At 46.5% G+C, this 16,061-nt stretch overlaps 1 protein-coding gene across 8 annotated transcripts in view; it reads left to right on the top strand.

The window, feature by feature from the left end:
- The window catches only part of LOC149365224 (DNA helicase MCM8-like), a 90,486-nt gene that overhangs the window by 41,880 nt on the left and 32,545 nt on the right, over positions 1-16,061 (top strand). For 6 of the 8 annotated variants that reach the window (XR_016282535.1, XM_089541033.1, XM_089541056.1 and 3 more), the window contains one exon: positions 7,774-8,108. Coding sequence is in view for 6 of the 8 variants with exons in the window: in XM_089541033.1 (XP_089397159.1) it covers positions 7,774-8,079 (306 nt within the window). In the remaining 2 variants the exon portion in view is untranslated. Of the gene's footprint in view, positions 1-7,773; positions 8,109-8,210; positions 10,201-14,706; positions 14,881-16,061 lie in introns of those variants that run through there. The other 2 variants (XR_016282536.1, XM_089541043.1) reach the window with 2 other exon arrangements.

The following is a 16,061-nucleotide window of genomic DNA, read 5'->3' as shown; positions in this document are numbered from 1 at the left end:
CCAAGGTTCACCTTGTTGTCCCAGAAGCCTGTGCCAGTTTCACCACCAGAATTGTTTTCAAGTGAAATGGGCCCAAAAGTTGCATCCGCAGACAGCACTCATTCCTTGTGGAAAGTAAATGTGCGCTACCTTCAGGCGGACACCCTCTCTCTTTCACCCGTCCGCACTCGTGGTGCACTCTTCTCGGCATGTGGACGTAGGCCCGCCTCCTTCCCTTTCAGCCTTTGCCACAGAGACAGTTGTCCGGGAGTGGATGACTTCCAACCAGAGTGGATCTTTGCCTTTATTCCCGACTGTGGGTCACTAACTGTCATCTTGCGCAAGGAGGAAGTGTTTAGCTGGTAACAAAAGACACAGACGATGCACTTCCCAGTAGCCATGGCACAGCAATAAATCTGTAATTTATTGGCCCTTTACCTGTCACTCGGGGCGCGCAGCGACAATGCTGCTTAGTTAATTCGGTGAAAATGCATTCCGACTACGAGACTGGCAACTAATGAAAGATCTGAGGACGCTGAGGGCACACGTCGGACTGCGCACAAACCAACCAGGCCTATGTTAGCCACCCTACCTATGTGTGTAAGCTGGGAGAACCGTGTGGTTTTCTTTTCATGGGGGGGGGGGGGGGGGGGGGGGAGCAGGTTGAGGGGGGAATGGTGCCTGCAGCCCTTGTTAAGTTCTCACCTCCTTACTGAAAGGAGGACAAACAAAGGATGCCCATCTACCATTTACTTTTTCCCGCTCAAGCCCTGGACTTCCCGACTGCCAGCAACCCTACAAAAGCTTTGTCTTCCCTTATTTCTGAAACCCCGCTCTGACTGTGACGTACATTTCCCAGTTTTAAGTAGTTTAACAGCAAAATTACGGCTTGAAATACCAGGACAGCCAAGTTGAGGACAGCTACAAGTATGAAGGTCTGCAGGGTTAGCTGGTGGAGATTACCAATTTTAGCAGTTGGAGATCAACGAATTCCAGGGTTGTGTTAAGGCATGCAGAGTGAAGACAAAATTAAGCTGGCGACCATCTTTGCTTGTTTCCTTCACTGCATTCAGTGAGTACTCATAATCGCAGTGCCTTGCAAGCGTTCCTACAAAGGCATACACTGTGGGTTGAGGAATGGCCCTCATAGCCAGTAGCATGTTGCATGCTTCATAGTTCACTCACCGCTTGGATTGAAATCCACACACCACGTATACACTCGCTTTTTTGGGGAGAATTCTTGCTGTTTTCCTTACGCTTTGTGACATCATTTGGGAAGCTACCTATATTCGGCTTGTCACCGTACCGAACGCCACTCGGCGATGTCCTGCTTTAATTTGTGTTTCACTTCTGGCACATCTGTTTCAATATTTTCTACAGCCCTGGTGGCAGAAAGAACACAGGCTTTTTGAAGTGAAAGTCCAACGTTGGAATGTCGCCGTCGAAGCCTTTAACGAAGTGAAAAGTTCAAGATGAAAAATGGTGTTTTCAGCTTTTATGGGAACAGTCGTATTTCTTTGCTGAGCCGGGGGACAAGGTGATGTGTTTAATCTGCTGTCAGACTGTGCCGAAGGAATGACGCCATTTCATGTCCTGTCATCATGTCAGGTCTGGGGTATTAACTGGAAAGATGTGTGATGACGAAGTGGATCAACTAAAGTCTTTCCAAAAGCCTGCCAGAATTTTGGAAGGAACAGAGTGGGCAAGCTTCATTATTTGTCATCTAATTGCAAAATCTGCAAAACCTTTCTCGGATGGGTTATTTGTGAGAAACTGCTTGCTTGAAACTAAAGCGCTATCTGTCCGAGCATGACAATGACAAAGGAGTTCAAAAAGATAAGCCTTTCAAGTAAAACTTGCTTGGGCTGGTTGGTTCATGCTTGAAGACGTAATGAAAATGGCGCAATGGATGAGGACAAAAGTAGAGCACAGGCGCCGGTCCTGTCATTTGTGTTCTGCTTTTGTCCTCGTTTGTCACACCGTTTTCATTACAACTATGGGCCTTTCACCAAATACAACTGTAGATAGAAGTACCGAGATAGGCCACAGCATTGAAAATGCCTTATGAACTGATGTCGGGGCTTTGAAGCCGTTTCTCTCTCCGCTGACAAAAGCACTGGTATTACAGATAGCGCCCAGTGTGCCATCTTCACTAGGGGCTTAGGTAGGTAAAAATCTCCAACATTACAAAAGAACTACTGGAGATTGTCCTGATGCAAGACGGGCATAATTTCGGTGCTTGAAAGAGTTGATCAATGCAGTGGGAGTGGATGGTGTGTGTGGCAACTGGCAGTGGCCGGAAACAGGGGTGGTCTTGTTGGGAACGAAGCTTGGGCTCACTGAACAGCTTCTGGTGGTGCACTGCACCTTACGCCAAGAAGACTGAGTATGAAATGTCATGGGCATTGTGCTCGGTGCAATGAACGCCATTCGTTCAAGATGGCTCAACCAGCACCAGTTCACCCTTCTGTTACAAGAGGAAGAATGTGGCCATAAGAAGGTCCTACACCAGGCGAACGTGCACTGGTTGAGCCGCGGCAAAGTGCTGAAGGGACTTGCTGGGCTGAGCAGTGAGAAGTGGCTTTGTTCCCTTGCATTTCTCATGGACACGTGTGATCACCTGAACACCTTTAATGCAAAACACCAGGGAAAACAAAAAATGATAGTGAATATGAGCGAGGACGTTCGCACATTTCGGACCAAATTGCAACTCTGGCAGTGCCCGATAAAAGCGAATAAGCTGGACCTACCCTAGTTACTACCCGAGCTTCCCCGAGTAGAGTCGACGACGTTGAGCCTGAGTTTTAAATGGAGCTTATTAAACTTCAAGCAAGCACCACATTACGAGAGAAGTATGAAGATGTAGGTGTGCTGGAGTTTTACTTTCTTTAGATAAGACAATTTTTCCAACTCTGCAGCACCGAGCGACAAGGATCATTGGCATGTTCGGGAGCACACACTTGTGCAAGCACCTCTTCTCTTTATTGAAAGTTGCGTTCAAGGATGACAGACAACCACCTCAGAGCCACCACACAAACACGAGACCCAACACTGGATAGTGCATCTGCTGTCGTTGTTAAAGCGTTGTCAGACTCAAGCCAGAGGCATGCTTAGAACTGAAGGGCAATTCCTGTGGCTAAAAAATAAAACCAATTATCTTAGTAGTTTCTTATATTTAACCCCCCCCCCCCAAAAAGAAAAACGCCATTGTGAATGATCCCCTTCTCCCTCTTTTTGTTATTTTCTGGCTTCTCTCCTGTGGGAGACGAAATTTTCTCAGTGTGGCCCACATGACTTTGAGACCCCTCCTGTAGAGGGTGCAGAAACATTGTTAATCAGCATAGACTACTCTTACTGGTGAAAGTAAGCTGAATCTATTTGTTTTAAATTCATTTTAACTGAACAAGGTCATTATCCTTGACATGCAAGGAACCAGAACTAGCTGGCTGTTCAGTATCAGCTACAAATAGCCTTTGTAGCTGTCAGTCCGAACAGTGGTTGTGCATCTCTCATGGTATCGCAATAAAGTTCCCATTAAAAAAAAAAAAAGTACTGAAACTGGGCACATGCCAAGACATGTCGTTAAGCACTGTGGTTGAAGGTTTTGAGGCATTTCTCTGGGCTCCACCTTCACACCAAGTGCTGTAAACTAGTGCACAGCCGCTTCTTCGTATATGCCTAATGTCCTACGTATAGGACGCTGTTTATTTGTGCAGTAACTATAAACGTTTAGTGTGTAAAAGCTTGCGCCCGCTAGTGTAAGTTCAAGAGGCTCTAAACTTTGACTCTGCAAGAGCTATGTTGTCTGTATTCAATTTGGTATGTTGTGTGCATTCAGAAAGATCCGCCATTCATCTCTGGGCGCCCCATCGACTACATTGCGATTCTGCAAGAAAAAGAAATAATTTTTGCGCATTTTCACTATTGCAAGTGATGAGAAATGTGATCTCAAAAGTCAGTGTTAAATGTTTGAAGCTTTACCAAACGTAACAGGTAGCGAATTTGCCTAGTATCCTACATTGTAGGATGGCTCAAAGGTCTGTGTTGAGAAAATTATTTTCGCCGTTGAAGGAATGATTTTGAATTCTGAAGTGAAATAGGCATCTGATATAAAACATATTTTAATTTTTGCAAATTTAAGTTTATGCATTTAAATAGGTTTTTCAAAGCGTGTAAGGTCACTGAGAACATATGCAACCATAACAGGCCAGCATCGACATGAAACCATCCATAAGTCGCATGAAAAGTTCACGCAAAGTTTCATGAATAAGTCGAGTTCTGCTGTGTGGCCAAGGAGGTGGAGGACCAAACTGACGTCATTATAACTCTGACTATTCTGTGAATAAATTCCTTCATGTTATCTGTCTGAGTGCACAAAGCGTATGTAATAAACAAGAGCACGTCGAACTTGCTATCTTATGGCCCGCATATTGCTGTTATAAGCGAGACGTGGCTGCACTCAGACATTCCTGATAACTCTGTCTTCCCGCCTTTGTGCACCTGCTACTGCAAGGATCGAGGGTCAAGGTGTGGTGGTGTTGCTATTCTGATATTGGTGACAACCATGAAAGTGTCATTTGTGAAATCAATTTCTGGGGAAATTGTGTCATCATTGTTGGCGTATGCACATTACCTGGAGCTCAATCTGATTTTGTGTACCGTCTACATGATAGCTTAAGTACTTGTAAAAAAAGGAGTCTTGCAACCGCTGGAGATTTTAATCTCCTGCACGTCGACTGGGACAGAATGACTCCTGCAGCATGTGACGTTAAAAGCGCAGAGGGCTTGTTGGATATGGCCTAACCCGGACAGTCCTCTCACCTGCACGCATAACTCAAATTTGGCAGTCTGTTCTAGACGTAGTTTTTTGTTCCGATAGCATACAGAACTATAGCTCTCAGTGCCACGAAGCAATAATCATGGGGTGCGAGATAATGCTCTTGGTACGTTTACAGTGGGTGACGATAGCTGTTGCGCTGCTTGGTTTCACTGCTTTTTTACCTGTGCTCGATATCCATATAGACTGCACTCGTTACGGGGGCGTTTTTTGGCATTTCGCTCGCCGATGCTGCCTCGCATGCCCGGGCAGTGTGTTGTAGTTTTTTTGATGTGGGAACCCGAAATTGCGGGCTAAGCTGCCTCAGCTCGCAGGGCCTTGCCAGTTTGGTCTGAGGGACCTAGCAAAATGAAAGTTACGAGCAGTGTGGTGTGCTTCCAGGTTCACCCATGTATGTCGAAACCTGAGGCCACTGCTCGTAACATTTGTTTTGTTAGACAGCAGCCTTCAGGCCAAACTCGCAAGATGCGCGAGTTAAGGCAGCTTAGCGCGCAATTTCGAGTTCCTGCGATAAGAAAACTTCAGTGCACACAACCGAGGCTTGAGAGGCTGCATCCGCGAGGAAAAAAAATCGGAGAAACGTCCCCGTAACGAGTGCACTGTCTGCGCGGCGACCGGGCAAAGGCGAAAAAGCAGTCAAAGCGAACTACACTTCCCCTGTCCTTTCTTGCTATCGCTCCCCTCTATATACTTCCCCTCGCTGTCCTCTCCCTTTCACCTACACTAGCTAGAGCTCGGGTGCTTAAGATGTTAGATAGCAGTTACCATGGCCGACAACATTCTTTTCGTTCACCATTTTTATTTTTTTAAACAAACCACCAACTATGCAACAGCTATCTTCTGCTGCTGTAAACATACTGAGAGTATTATCTCACACCCTATGAATATCACTTCTTGGCGTTGGCGGCAGTCCAAGCCATGCTTTCCGTCATTTGTATTAAGTCGGTGGGTGCCTCTGCACGATGAAGTATCAGACCACAAGTTATTTCTTTTTTTTTTTCAGTTGAGTTCTTCCAGAAATTTCTAAACCTAACTCCCCGAAAGACATCATTGTAAAAAACTTTGCTTTAGCTGGCCATGCTAGAATTACTTACTATTTGCAAGATTCATTCTACATATTTTATTCATATAACGTCAATATGCTTTGGGGAAATTTCTGCTCTATTTGTCATTTCTATATACGGAACTTCATCCCTGGAAAATGAAAGAAGGTCAACAGAACGATCCCTTGGATTACCCAGAGAGATAATCCACTTCCAGCATAAAACTAATCATTGCCGTAGACACAAAACTCCCCACCTCACAATTACTCAGCAACTCAAGTCAACACTTGCCATAAAGCTGCGTGAAAGCAGAGAAAAATACTTCACCAAAACTTTCGGTCGTTGTGTCGCCGAAAATTCTGGCAACTCCATTTCCACAGAGATAATCACAAGCTCGACAGAATAGTTTTTAGGCAACCGCACTATCACTGATAAAAAGGAAATAGCAAATGCCTTCAATGAATACTTTCAAAGCGCATTTTTTAAAAGTGGTGAGATTAGCGATACCACTCAAAATTGTACCGGTAAAATGAATTTCAGCATAACTAGAGAGAGTATTCTAAATTTACTTTTGCATCTTGGTTCTTTCTCAAAACACAGCACGCTGAAACTACAGCACCGTTTTTAGTAATAATATGTGGGTGGTCCTTACAGTCTGGCATAGTGCCCCTGGACTGAAAAATTTTATGGGTTGTTCCAGTTTTTAAGAAGGGTTGCAGACAGCAGGTGAGTAATTACCAGCCGATCTTGCTAACATCTACTGTTTGCAAACTCATCGAACACACATTGGCCAAACACCTTAATAACTTTCTAGAACACAGCAAGATACTAACCAACGCACAACACCGTTTCCATCGAGGTTTTTCTCCTACTATGCAGTTAGTCACGACTGTCGATGAAATTGCCAAAATCCTAGACATAGTACAAGCTGACATAGTTTTCTTGGATTACTTGAAAGCCTTCGACAGAGTGCCCCATGATAAGCTGATAACAAAAATGCAAATGATTGGGGCTTCCGGGTAAAATTATACGATGGACATCTTCTTATCTGACAAAGCGTAAACAGTTGGTCATTATAGATGGAGTCAACTGATACTTATTAGATGTTCATTCTGGTTTTCCTCAAGGATCGGTTTTAAGTCCTGCCCTGTTTAATACTTACATTAATGATCTTGTTCAAGCACTGCAACCTTAGGTCTCAATTATTTTATTTTACCTATGGCTCTATAATTTATACAGTCATCGGTAAAAAAATCCGAAAAGGACGGATTTGCCTTTTCATCGTAATTGTCAATGTGCTACTGGATTATGTATTCTTTTTCTTTTCGCTGTATATTGATTGTGCTAACTTCTCGTGCTTGGGCATGGCATGCCTGCAGTATTTATCAAATAAATAAAATGAAAAAGTATTTTTTTAAATTCTGCAATGTCACTCAGCACCAGCACTGCAATTGGCGCGCAGAGCACATATTGCATGCCGTTTCATTCAACACGGAGTGCAACCAAGATTTTAAAACTAAACTTTCCTCAACATTTTCGCCTTATGGCTTGCTGACTTAACCGCTTTTCCTAAGCAAAGAAAGCTCCGACGATACAGGGGCCTCGCATGAAGACCAAAAATAGTAGTTGTGGCTGTAGTGGCAGGGGAAGCAATGCGAGATGTGCACTCACCTCACTCCAGAGTGACAAGACAGGCCGCCTGTCTCTGGTTTTTGCTGCATATGTTTTGTGCTGTCAGAATGATCGACGCTGCATTTAGGCGAGAAATGTGTTCTACATAGCCTCGTTTGTTATCAGGAAGAATTCAGCGGCTGCTTGATCTGCCACAAGTGCAGATCAGACCTTATGATTGGGTGTACACAATAGGTGTAGAAACAGTCAAACAAGTTGCCACCCTTCTGTCTCTTCTTCCAGCTCATGAAGCACAGCATAGCAGACACGCAAAGCAACGAGCTGGGCGGCCTGGACTTCAGGCGGTCCCAGCATGGCTCCGGCATGAGCAAGCCGGCCCAAGCGCGAGCACTAGTCCGTGCCCTCACAAAGGAGTCGCAGAGGACGGGCAACCGCGTCTTCAGCACGAGCGAGCTGCGGCTGACAGCTGAGCAGCAGTGTGGCATACCATCCACATCCGTGTCCGTTATTGTCGACGCCTTGAACGTCCAGGGCTTCCTTCTCAAAAAGGGCTCTGGCCGATATCAGCTGCAAACTACAGACTTCTAGGTCGTCATCCAGTGCTAGCTGATAGGGATGTGAGTATGCGCACACCATATACTCTATTTGCGCGCACAGTGCCATATTTACTCAATTGTAAGTCGACCTATTTTTTTTTTTTTTCATTTGAAACTCCCAAGTTGGGGGTGCTGACTTACAATCGAAACTAAAGCATGACACCATCAATAAAGGTGAGATGAACGAGATATCAGGAACGCAGTGGCGCAGTTGCAGTTTTATGTTTGCTCTATGGTTCTACCTTGTTAGGCTATTCTGTGTGCTTGTTCGGAAGAATTAAAAATTTATTTTACTTTTAACTGCACACTTGGCGTTCGTGGGAGTGTTGATGGTTCATGGAAGAGCCGCTGTTCCAATTGCAGCGGCACAGCCTCTCGGAACAGCAATGCTTCCCAGCAGTGTCAGTAGCTTACGCCATGCTCACGCTTAGCTTCTCTTTGGCACATTTGACCTGACTGCCGGCCACGTTTTACCACTTTGTACTGTCGTGCTTTGTCAGCTGTCTTAAGTGCTTGGCGCTCACTCACGTCTGCATTCAAGATGGCTGCCATTCTTTGCGTCAAAGAAACAAACTGTGCGCTAGGCCGCAAATTCGATGTTTCAGGACAAGTGATGCAGGAGTGGCGGCTGCAGCGAGGAAAAAATTTCAGCTGTTCCACGCGATGCCTTGGTGCGGTTGTTTACCTGAGCGCGGAATTTGCGATGTTAGAGCAACTTGCTGTGGGACCACACCAGCGATGACGGCAACACTGGTGAGGGCAGTGGCGCAAGTGTGGGCGAGTAGTCCGGTGACTGATGCATTGTCATTGCACATGTGCCCACGGGCAGGCCCTTTTTCTTTTTTTTCCCCGACATGCGATATGGAGGTCGACATATAATCTTGTAAATACTGCTAAACACTAGGTAGAATTTCTGAACATTGCTGTTAATATTTCTTTGCTCGAGCACTTTTGCTTTGACGTCCCATTCCGACAAAATACTCTGGCCTCAAAAGCAGGCCGTTAGTTTCATTTACCTCTAATCCTCTCGCGTCACTGTGGTGGCTCAGTGGTTATGGCGCTCGGCTGCTGACCCGAAAGACGCAGCCGCAGCGGCTGAATTTCGATGGAGGCAAAATTCTTGAGGCCCTTGTACAGTGCGATGTCAGTGCACGTCAAAAGAACCCCAGGCAGTCGAAATTTCCGGAGCCCTTCACTACGGCGTCTCTCATAGCCCGAACCACTTTAGGACGTTAAACCCCCATAAATAAATGAAGTTAAGGTGGCGGTTCCATTGCCGCCATCTTGCTAGTAGTTCATATTCTGCCACCAGGCTACGACACTGATCCATCACTGAGAAAGTGTCTACCCATCTTGCCCCCAGCGGCCAGACTGGTTTTGGTTGAGATGTTGAGATACGTGTCCGGTCCTTTCTTGACCCGTGCTGAGTGAAGGCTTTTCTTTTGCTGCTGTGCCTGCCTTCAGAGGATTACAAACGAACCATGGCAAACCCGGCTGCTAGTCCCCGTCGTGCGTGGGGGGAGGTGTTGGCTGGGGTGGTTCCCCATGCTGCTTTCTCTGCCTGTCCCTTGCCAAAGCCAAAGCGAGCGGGGCTTCCTTTATTTGGTCTATGGTTCCGGAAGGGTGAAGGGAAAAAGTTTGACAGCCGGGGCAAAGAGGGTACCGTCTTTGTCCAAACGGCGTCAGAGGTAGGGTGATCCTTGTTCCGGATAAGGATGCCCAGCACGGGAACAGAGGACCATTTCCTTCCCTCTCTTGTTTAGCCTTGGCTGAGTAGCCACAGAAAGCTGTACCGTCGATGTTACTATCTGGAGGGCCTCCTTTGAGGGAATGTGCCGTTTTGTTCTTGAGTTTTACCCGACTACAGACTTTACTGTTTTCAATGTCGTGACATATATTAGTGGGAGCAAAAAAAATAAAAAAAATAATGCTGCCCAGCCCGCATCGCAAAAGGCACAACGTCGATACAGTGGAAACTTGGGAGAGTTAGTGATAATTGTCGACATAATTGCACAGCTCAAATTACTAAGTAAGCGAAAAGAGAAAGCGGATGCCAAAAATAAGGAAGGTGTGATATAAAGCAAATTATTTATGTTTATGTCCCATGTATATATTTCTAGCGTTTTTTTTTTTCATTGAGCCTTATAGTTGAAATCAGTGCCTTTCTTATGTCCTTCCTTCTGCCCTCGTCTTTTGCGCGTGCAATCACTTCGTCACTGTTGATGCATAGTAATATTAGCAGTAGTCGGAACACTCCTGGTCTAGAGTGTAACCTGCAAACTCTAGCGCTGACAAAAAATATATTTTTTTATCAAATGGTATTGCATCTATGATAAAAAATCTATAACAAAGACAGCTGTACAATTTAGTCAGCGCTCAGCGGATGCCTGTCCAACCTTATAAACTATGGTTGGTAAAGAAAAAGGCAGAGAGAAGTGGGCAATTGTCAATTTCTGTTTACCCTTGAGATGAATCGACATTGCGCAAGAGACGTGAAACTGCTATTGGGAGGGTTAGCACCACAGGGTGTCGCAATGTGTTTACCTCAGAAGCAAATATTCGTCGTACATGCGGCGGCACCTTGCAACCAATTCCGATCAACTTAGACGGAATTTTGCCAAGGTTCACAAAAATGCAGTATACAGATGCATACCATTCACGAGGCGGACTCGAGACTTTTTTATAGACATTGTACGAAGAAAGGGGGGGGGGGGGGGGGGGGGCGAGGTGTGCAGGAACGCTGCCAAAAAAAAAGGGGGTCGGCTACAAAGCGATAGTTCTGTAGGCACTTAGGGCGACACCCTCCCCTCTCTCGTTTGGACCCTCAACTGCGTGCTAGTATTCATTTTAGACGTACGTCTTTCTTGCATCCAGTTTGCATCATTAGGTTGCTTATTCCCTCCAGTATTTTCCATCGCGTGCTGAAATATATATCTTTCATGCCTTGCGTCGATTTGCCTTGATTTGGTTGGATCAAAGATTGAAAAAGTGCGCCCGCGTATGTGTGCGTGTCCACGCGCGCGTACCTGGAAACTGAAGGAACAGCTGCTATTTTCACACCGTCTATTGTCAGTCAACTCTACCCTCGTTTACATGAACCCGACTTCGGCGGGTCGAGCCAGGAGATTGAGTTGAGCAAGGTCAGCCCAACTTGACTGCATGTTTACATGAACTCGATTTTAGCGAGTCGCGACCGGTTCAACAGCAGCGGCACCAAGCGTCGTGCGGCGCAGCGGGAAAGGGCAGTGGCAGCCTTGAAGATTGTGGCATGCACGGCTGCCTCGGAGGCGCTACGGCGCAAGCGAATAACAGGTTCGCATTTATCATCTCCCCTTCCACTTACCAGACTCCGACCGGTTTACGTGCTATCTGCTGTTGGGGTCGAGTGAGTCAACCCACCCCCTGCAGCGGAGTTGACTGGACTCGCTCCCTCGACTCCCGGACCCGATTCTTAGGTGTTTACATGAACTCAGTAACCGGTTTTCAGCTCAAATCCTAAACTCAACCCGTCATGTAAACAGCACTTATAACGTGCTTGTAATAATTTTCTGAGAATTCCTTTTCCTGCGGCGCTAGTCTACCCCGCCTGCAGGAGGGGCGCGCAGCAAGGGGAGGGGGCGGCCCTTTGTGCCAGTTCCCGAAAAGGGGACTTCTCGGCGCTATAGTCGGTTACAACTAAAGAACGAAGCAGTACACGCAACTCAGAGGGAGCTCTCCAGCCAATCACATCGATTTGTGTGGCTGTGCATGCAGCCAAGCCTGCGAAAGAGAGCGAAGGAGTCGGCGCTTTGTCCCTGTGTCGCCGAAGGTGGATGTCCTTTGTTCGGGATAAGGCTAAAAGAATAATAACGCAAAGAGAAAGGAAAAGATTTTGCTGCCCCGGCATCCGCCATCGTCTCTAGGAGCACCTGAGCTGGAGCAGGGGAAAAGACAGGGAGAAAGGCGAAGGTACTAGTAGGTGTGGTGCCCCCGTTTATTGTCTCAGCTGCACTGGCCACTAAAGGGGGAGGGTGGGGGGAGGGCTGGGGTGCTCACCTTTCGCATATGTCCGCACGAGAGTGTCTTTTGCGCAAAAGCGCTGAATGTTACAGGTGGGGTCATATTCGGCCACAGACGGTCGTGGCGGCTTCAGTCTCCACCGCTGCTGTCGCGGCGCACCTGTGGAGACCGCACAGAAAACTGTTCGGTCGATGCGCTTGGCTGGGCGGTCTCCTTTGATGGGCATGTGCTGCTTCGTTCTTGAGTTGTACCCAAATTATATACCACATGGATTCATTTCAGCGGTGGAACATGGCGCCCTCTGAACCACGGCATTCGTTTGAAAGAAATGCGAGTCTAGTTCAGGAAAATTGCACCTGCTCCATGGTTAGTGCTGAAATAGTGCAGCTGCAGCCGCCATGGGAGCAGATGACGGTTTGCAGGTTGTGACAAACGGCGGAGACTCAAGTAACTTTCACTCGTCGACAAGCTAGAACGCTGCTCGAGTTCTCCAAAGAAAATGATCGAGGCTGGTTCATGGCAACATGCTATTGTGATGTGCTGTTTGCACATTTCTTCACGAGATACGAGATGTTGGCTGCTGCTGATGTAGGCTGTAAACAGCTGGCTGCAATGCATTGGCATCGCAAAGGCTAGCGATGACCAGGCCTGCACTCGACCATCCGTTTTGGAAGCAGACAGTGCCAAACTGCGCTCAAAGTGCCGGAACTAGCGGTACACACCCGCCGCACCGCCGCTGCCGCAGAACTTTGCCGAACTGGTGCATTGAGTGCAGGCGAATCGAGCGCTCTCCAACTTCCCCTCCACAGCGCTAGCCGGAACAACGAACAACCGGCAGCACGAAGCGAAAGCCTGTCTCTTCCCTTACCTGTCGCTTTAGCAATGCCAAAGCTGTCCTCGAAAAATAATACGACGCCCAGAATGCGTTTTGTAGCGTCAGGTGAAAAAAATTGGCAGTGGCTTAGCTCTGCTATGCCTGGATATACGTAGCGTAAAGCGCTCCGGTGTTTCGGCCGCACGTTTCGCCTTGGCTGCTCAACGGCGAACTGCCAGGCGACAACCTCGGGATCGGAAGAATTTACATTTTCCAGTCGTCTGCGCCGTTTGGCAGCGGCTCGACTCTCCTTAGCTTACCAGAGCTTACATGTTGAGCGCGACCGTCATTTCTCCGCGCACCCTCCTCGCGCATGCGCAGTAGCGCGCGGCGCAACTGTTGTAAACACGAGGTCACGAGTCGGAGAGGAGCGCACGCCAGCGGCGCCGGCAGCGAGGAGCTCACGCCGGCTGTGGCGAGGAGGCGACGCACCTGCGGACCTGCGCCTCTCGTGACGTCATGCCATTCTTGCGCATGCGCATATCAGGCGGCGCACACTCGCGCAAAACTCGGCTCTGACCCGCGTAGTGTGGCTTTACTAGCTTTACGCTACAAAACAATCCAGCAAAGCAATATGGCGGAAATCTGCTTGGAAGTTCGACACACACTACATAGGGCAAAATCGAGGGAAACGTGCAAACATCGTAGAGATATCGTTCCCTCTCGTGAACACCTCCTGACTGTAGATGTTTAGCAGCGCCACACTCGTTATTTTTTTTGAACTGTGATTATTTAGTACACGTGCATGTGTGTAGATGGCGCTACTTACTACATTTATCTACATTTATCGCATGTCGCTGCATTATTGCTATTGTTTGTATTCTGTGGACTTTGTTGTTGGCAATTGTTACAAGTTGATTAAAAGAATGAGAGACCGACATTTTAAGAGTATACTTGCCCGAAAAAAAGAAGCCGCAGAATGTTTCAAGAGCTTGTGCCCTTCATAAGGAGAACAGAAAAGGTAGCTAAAATCAACTAGACATTGTGCATTCCCCAAAAGCCGTAGAGTAAAGGCGATGCTTAGCCCCGTAGAGCGAAGTATTAAGTTTCTTCACGCAAAATCTCAGAACTGCCACGTGCTGGTTACCTGAACAGTATTACATTCCGTTTTTAACTATTTCGAAAAAACGCTAACTTTGATTAGGAATAACTTTTAAACTAAACTAGGCAGATGGATGAAATTTTCAGAATGGAAGAGCGATTAAACGATCTCCAACTGTACAAAAAGTTGCCGCAGTGCAATGCATATCCCAAAAGTTATTGCAGATTACATTGTTCTGTTTTGTATGCTTTTCAAACATGCGTGGCTAATAAACTAATCTATACACGTACTTCTAAATGCTTAAATATGCTCACTAGCATCAGATCTCAAAGTATCTCGAAAGATATTTCTCTAGGTGCAAGAGGTTTTTCACAATTTTGCATTTCCTGATACAAGTTGAGCTCAACTGCCAGTTTTCACCTTTGCGTTTTCTTTTACAGTTGAAACAAATTTGCAGCTACCGTTAAACCAAATGCATCTTTTGAAAGCAGAGAAAACTAGCTTTTTGGAGATATCTGAACCATATTTATGAAGCGAACGGGCGAGGTACAGTCGACGTACAAATATCACCAAAAATGGTTCCCGCTCACCGTCAGAGTGGGACCGCCACCTTAATTAATGTTTGTTGTTAAATGTTTTGAGGGCTGATATGATATTTTCTATTTTCAAATGAGGTCATGTGAGCGGGCACACTCTGCTGACAGGTCCTGCGCACCCCATTCATGAGGCAAGAAATGCAGAGGTGGGAATGCTGTGCCATTTCATAAAACCTGGTACATGCTGTTAAAAATCCATGATTTTTGATGAAATGGCACCAATGCACCGCCCAAAGTGCCAGTCCATCATCCAAGAACTGCGGCGAATGCAAGATGGCACAGGTAACTGCTTATTATGCACAGGCATGAGACTTGTTTTTTTCTCACAGTGTATGATGAGAAAGATGAACTATGGAGTACAAATCCACCCCGTTTCACTTGTTAGCCCTTTACCGCCTACTGTTAGTACACGGCATACATGCATTTTGCATATCTGCCTCGACGACGCTGGCAACATTGTCCGAAACAAACATGGCGAGTGCATTATGCCTCTGGTATTTCACAGACCTTACTCTTGTGCGCTCTAACCCTGGGCCAGGACAAATTTTTCTTCAACTGCAAGGTTTCTGTGACATCTGAATTGCAGCTGAATGGCTATGCTTGGGTGGATGCTAATCAGTAATTTCTTCAGTCTGTTTGCACAGTAGGACCACATAATTCAAACTTTCAGGGTAGAAAGTCAGTTTGTATAAATAGGAGTTCGTATTGCAGCGCTTACAATGATGGGGTTGGCATACCATGACCACACTCGTGATCTCGAGCTTGATTTCTTAACCGGATGTCCTCTGCCATGTGAGCTTGTGAATTATAAACCCACCACGGTGGCCCGGTGGTTAGTGCGCCTGGCTACTGAGCCGGGGTTCAATTCTAGCCACAGCAGCCACGTGTAAGCAGACGCAAAACACAAAGGATGTCAGTGCGCGTTAAGAAACCCCAAAATTATTTCGAAGCCCTGCACTGCAGCGTTCCTTATAGCCTATGCATCTTTGGGATGTTAAATCCCACAGTTACCAATCTGATTTACAGTCTCAGTGCCAGAAAATCATCCGAACTGTCTCTTTGTCAGAAACACATTTTTTTGTTCGCAGTAAGGCTCGAATCACTTTTTGGGTGTGTTGATGCTCGTCCAACAGCAGAACACAAGTTCAGGGCTTGGGAAATTGCATTTAAATGTTTTTCTGCCACTCAGTTCAAACTCGTCCAGTCACTGTTTTGAAGGAAATGGTGGTGCAGCCTAACTTCTGGGATCCGCACCAGAAAAATTGGCTATCCACTGTTTAGTTTTGAAATCATCTGGTGATGGCTACACCTGTTTTTATTTTTTTTTTTTTTTGCCTTTTCTAGCTTATGAGAGCTCCGTTATCAGCGGAGGTCTTTGTTGTTAGGACAAGGTAATCTGTCAATAGAGGCCAACTTCCTCATTGTCCCTTTGAAATTAAATACTTTGGGAAGCATGTGGTATG

Source organism: Amblyomma mixtum, chromosome 1, assembly GCF_055824585.1.
Source record: "Amblyomma mixtum isolate Tamu chromosome 1, ASM5582458v1, whole genome shotgun sequence".
NCBI lineage: Eukaryota > Metazoa > Arthropoda > Arachnida > Ixodida > Ixodidae > Amblyomma > Amblyomma mixtum.
The sequence above is the reverse complement of the archived record's forward strand: the minus strand, read 5'-3'. Positions and strand labels throughout refer to the sequence as shown.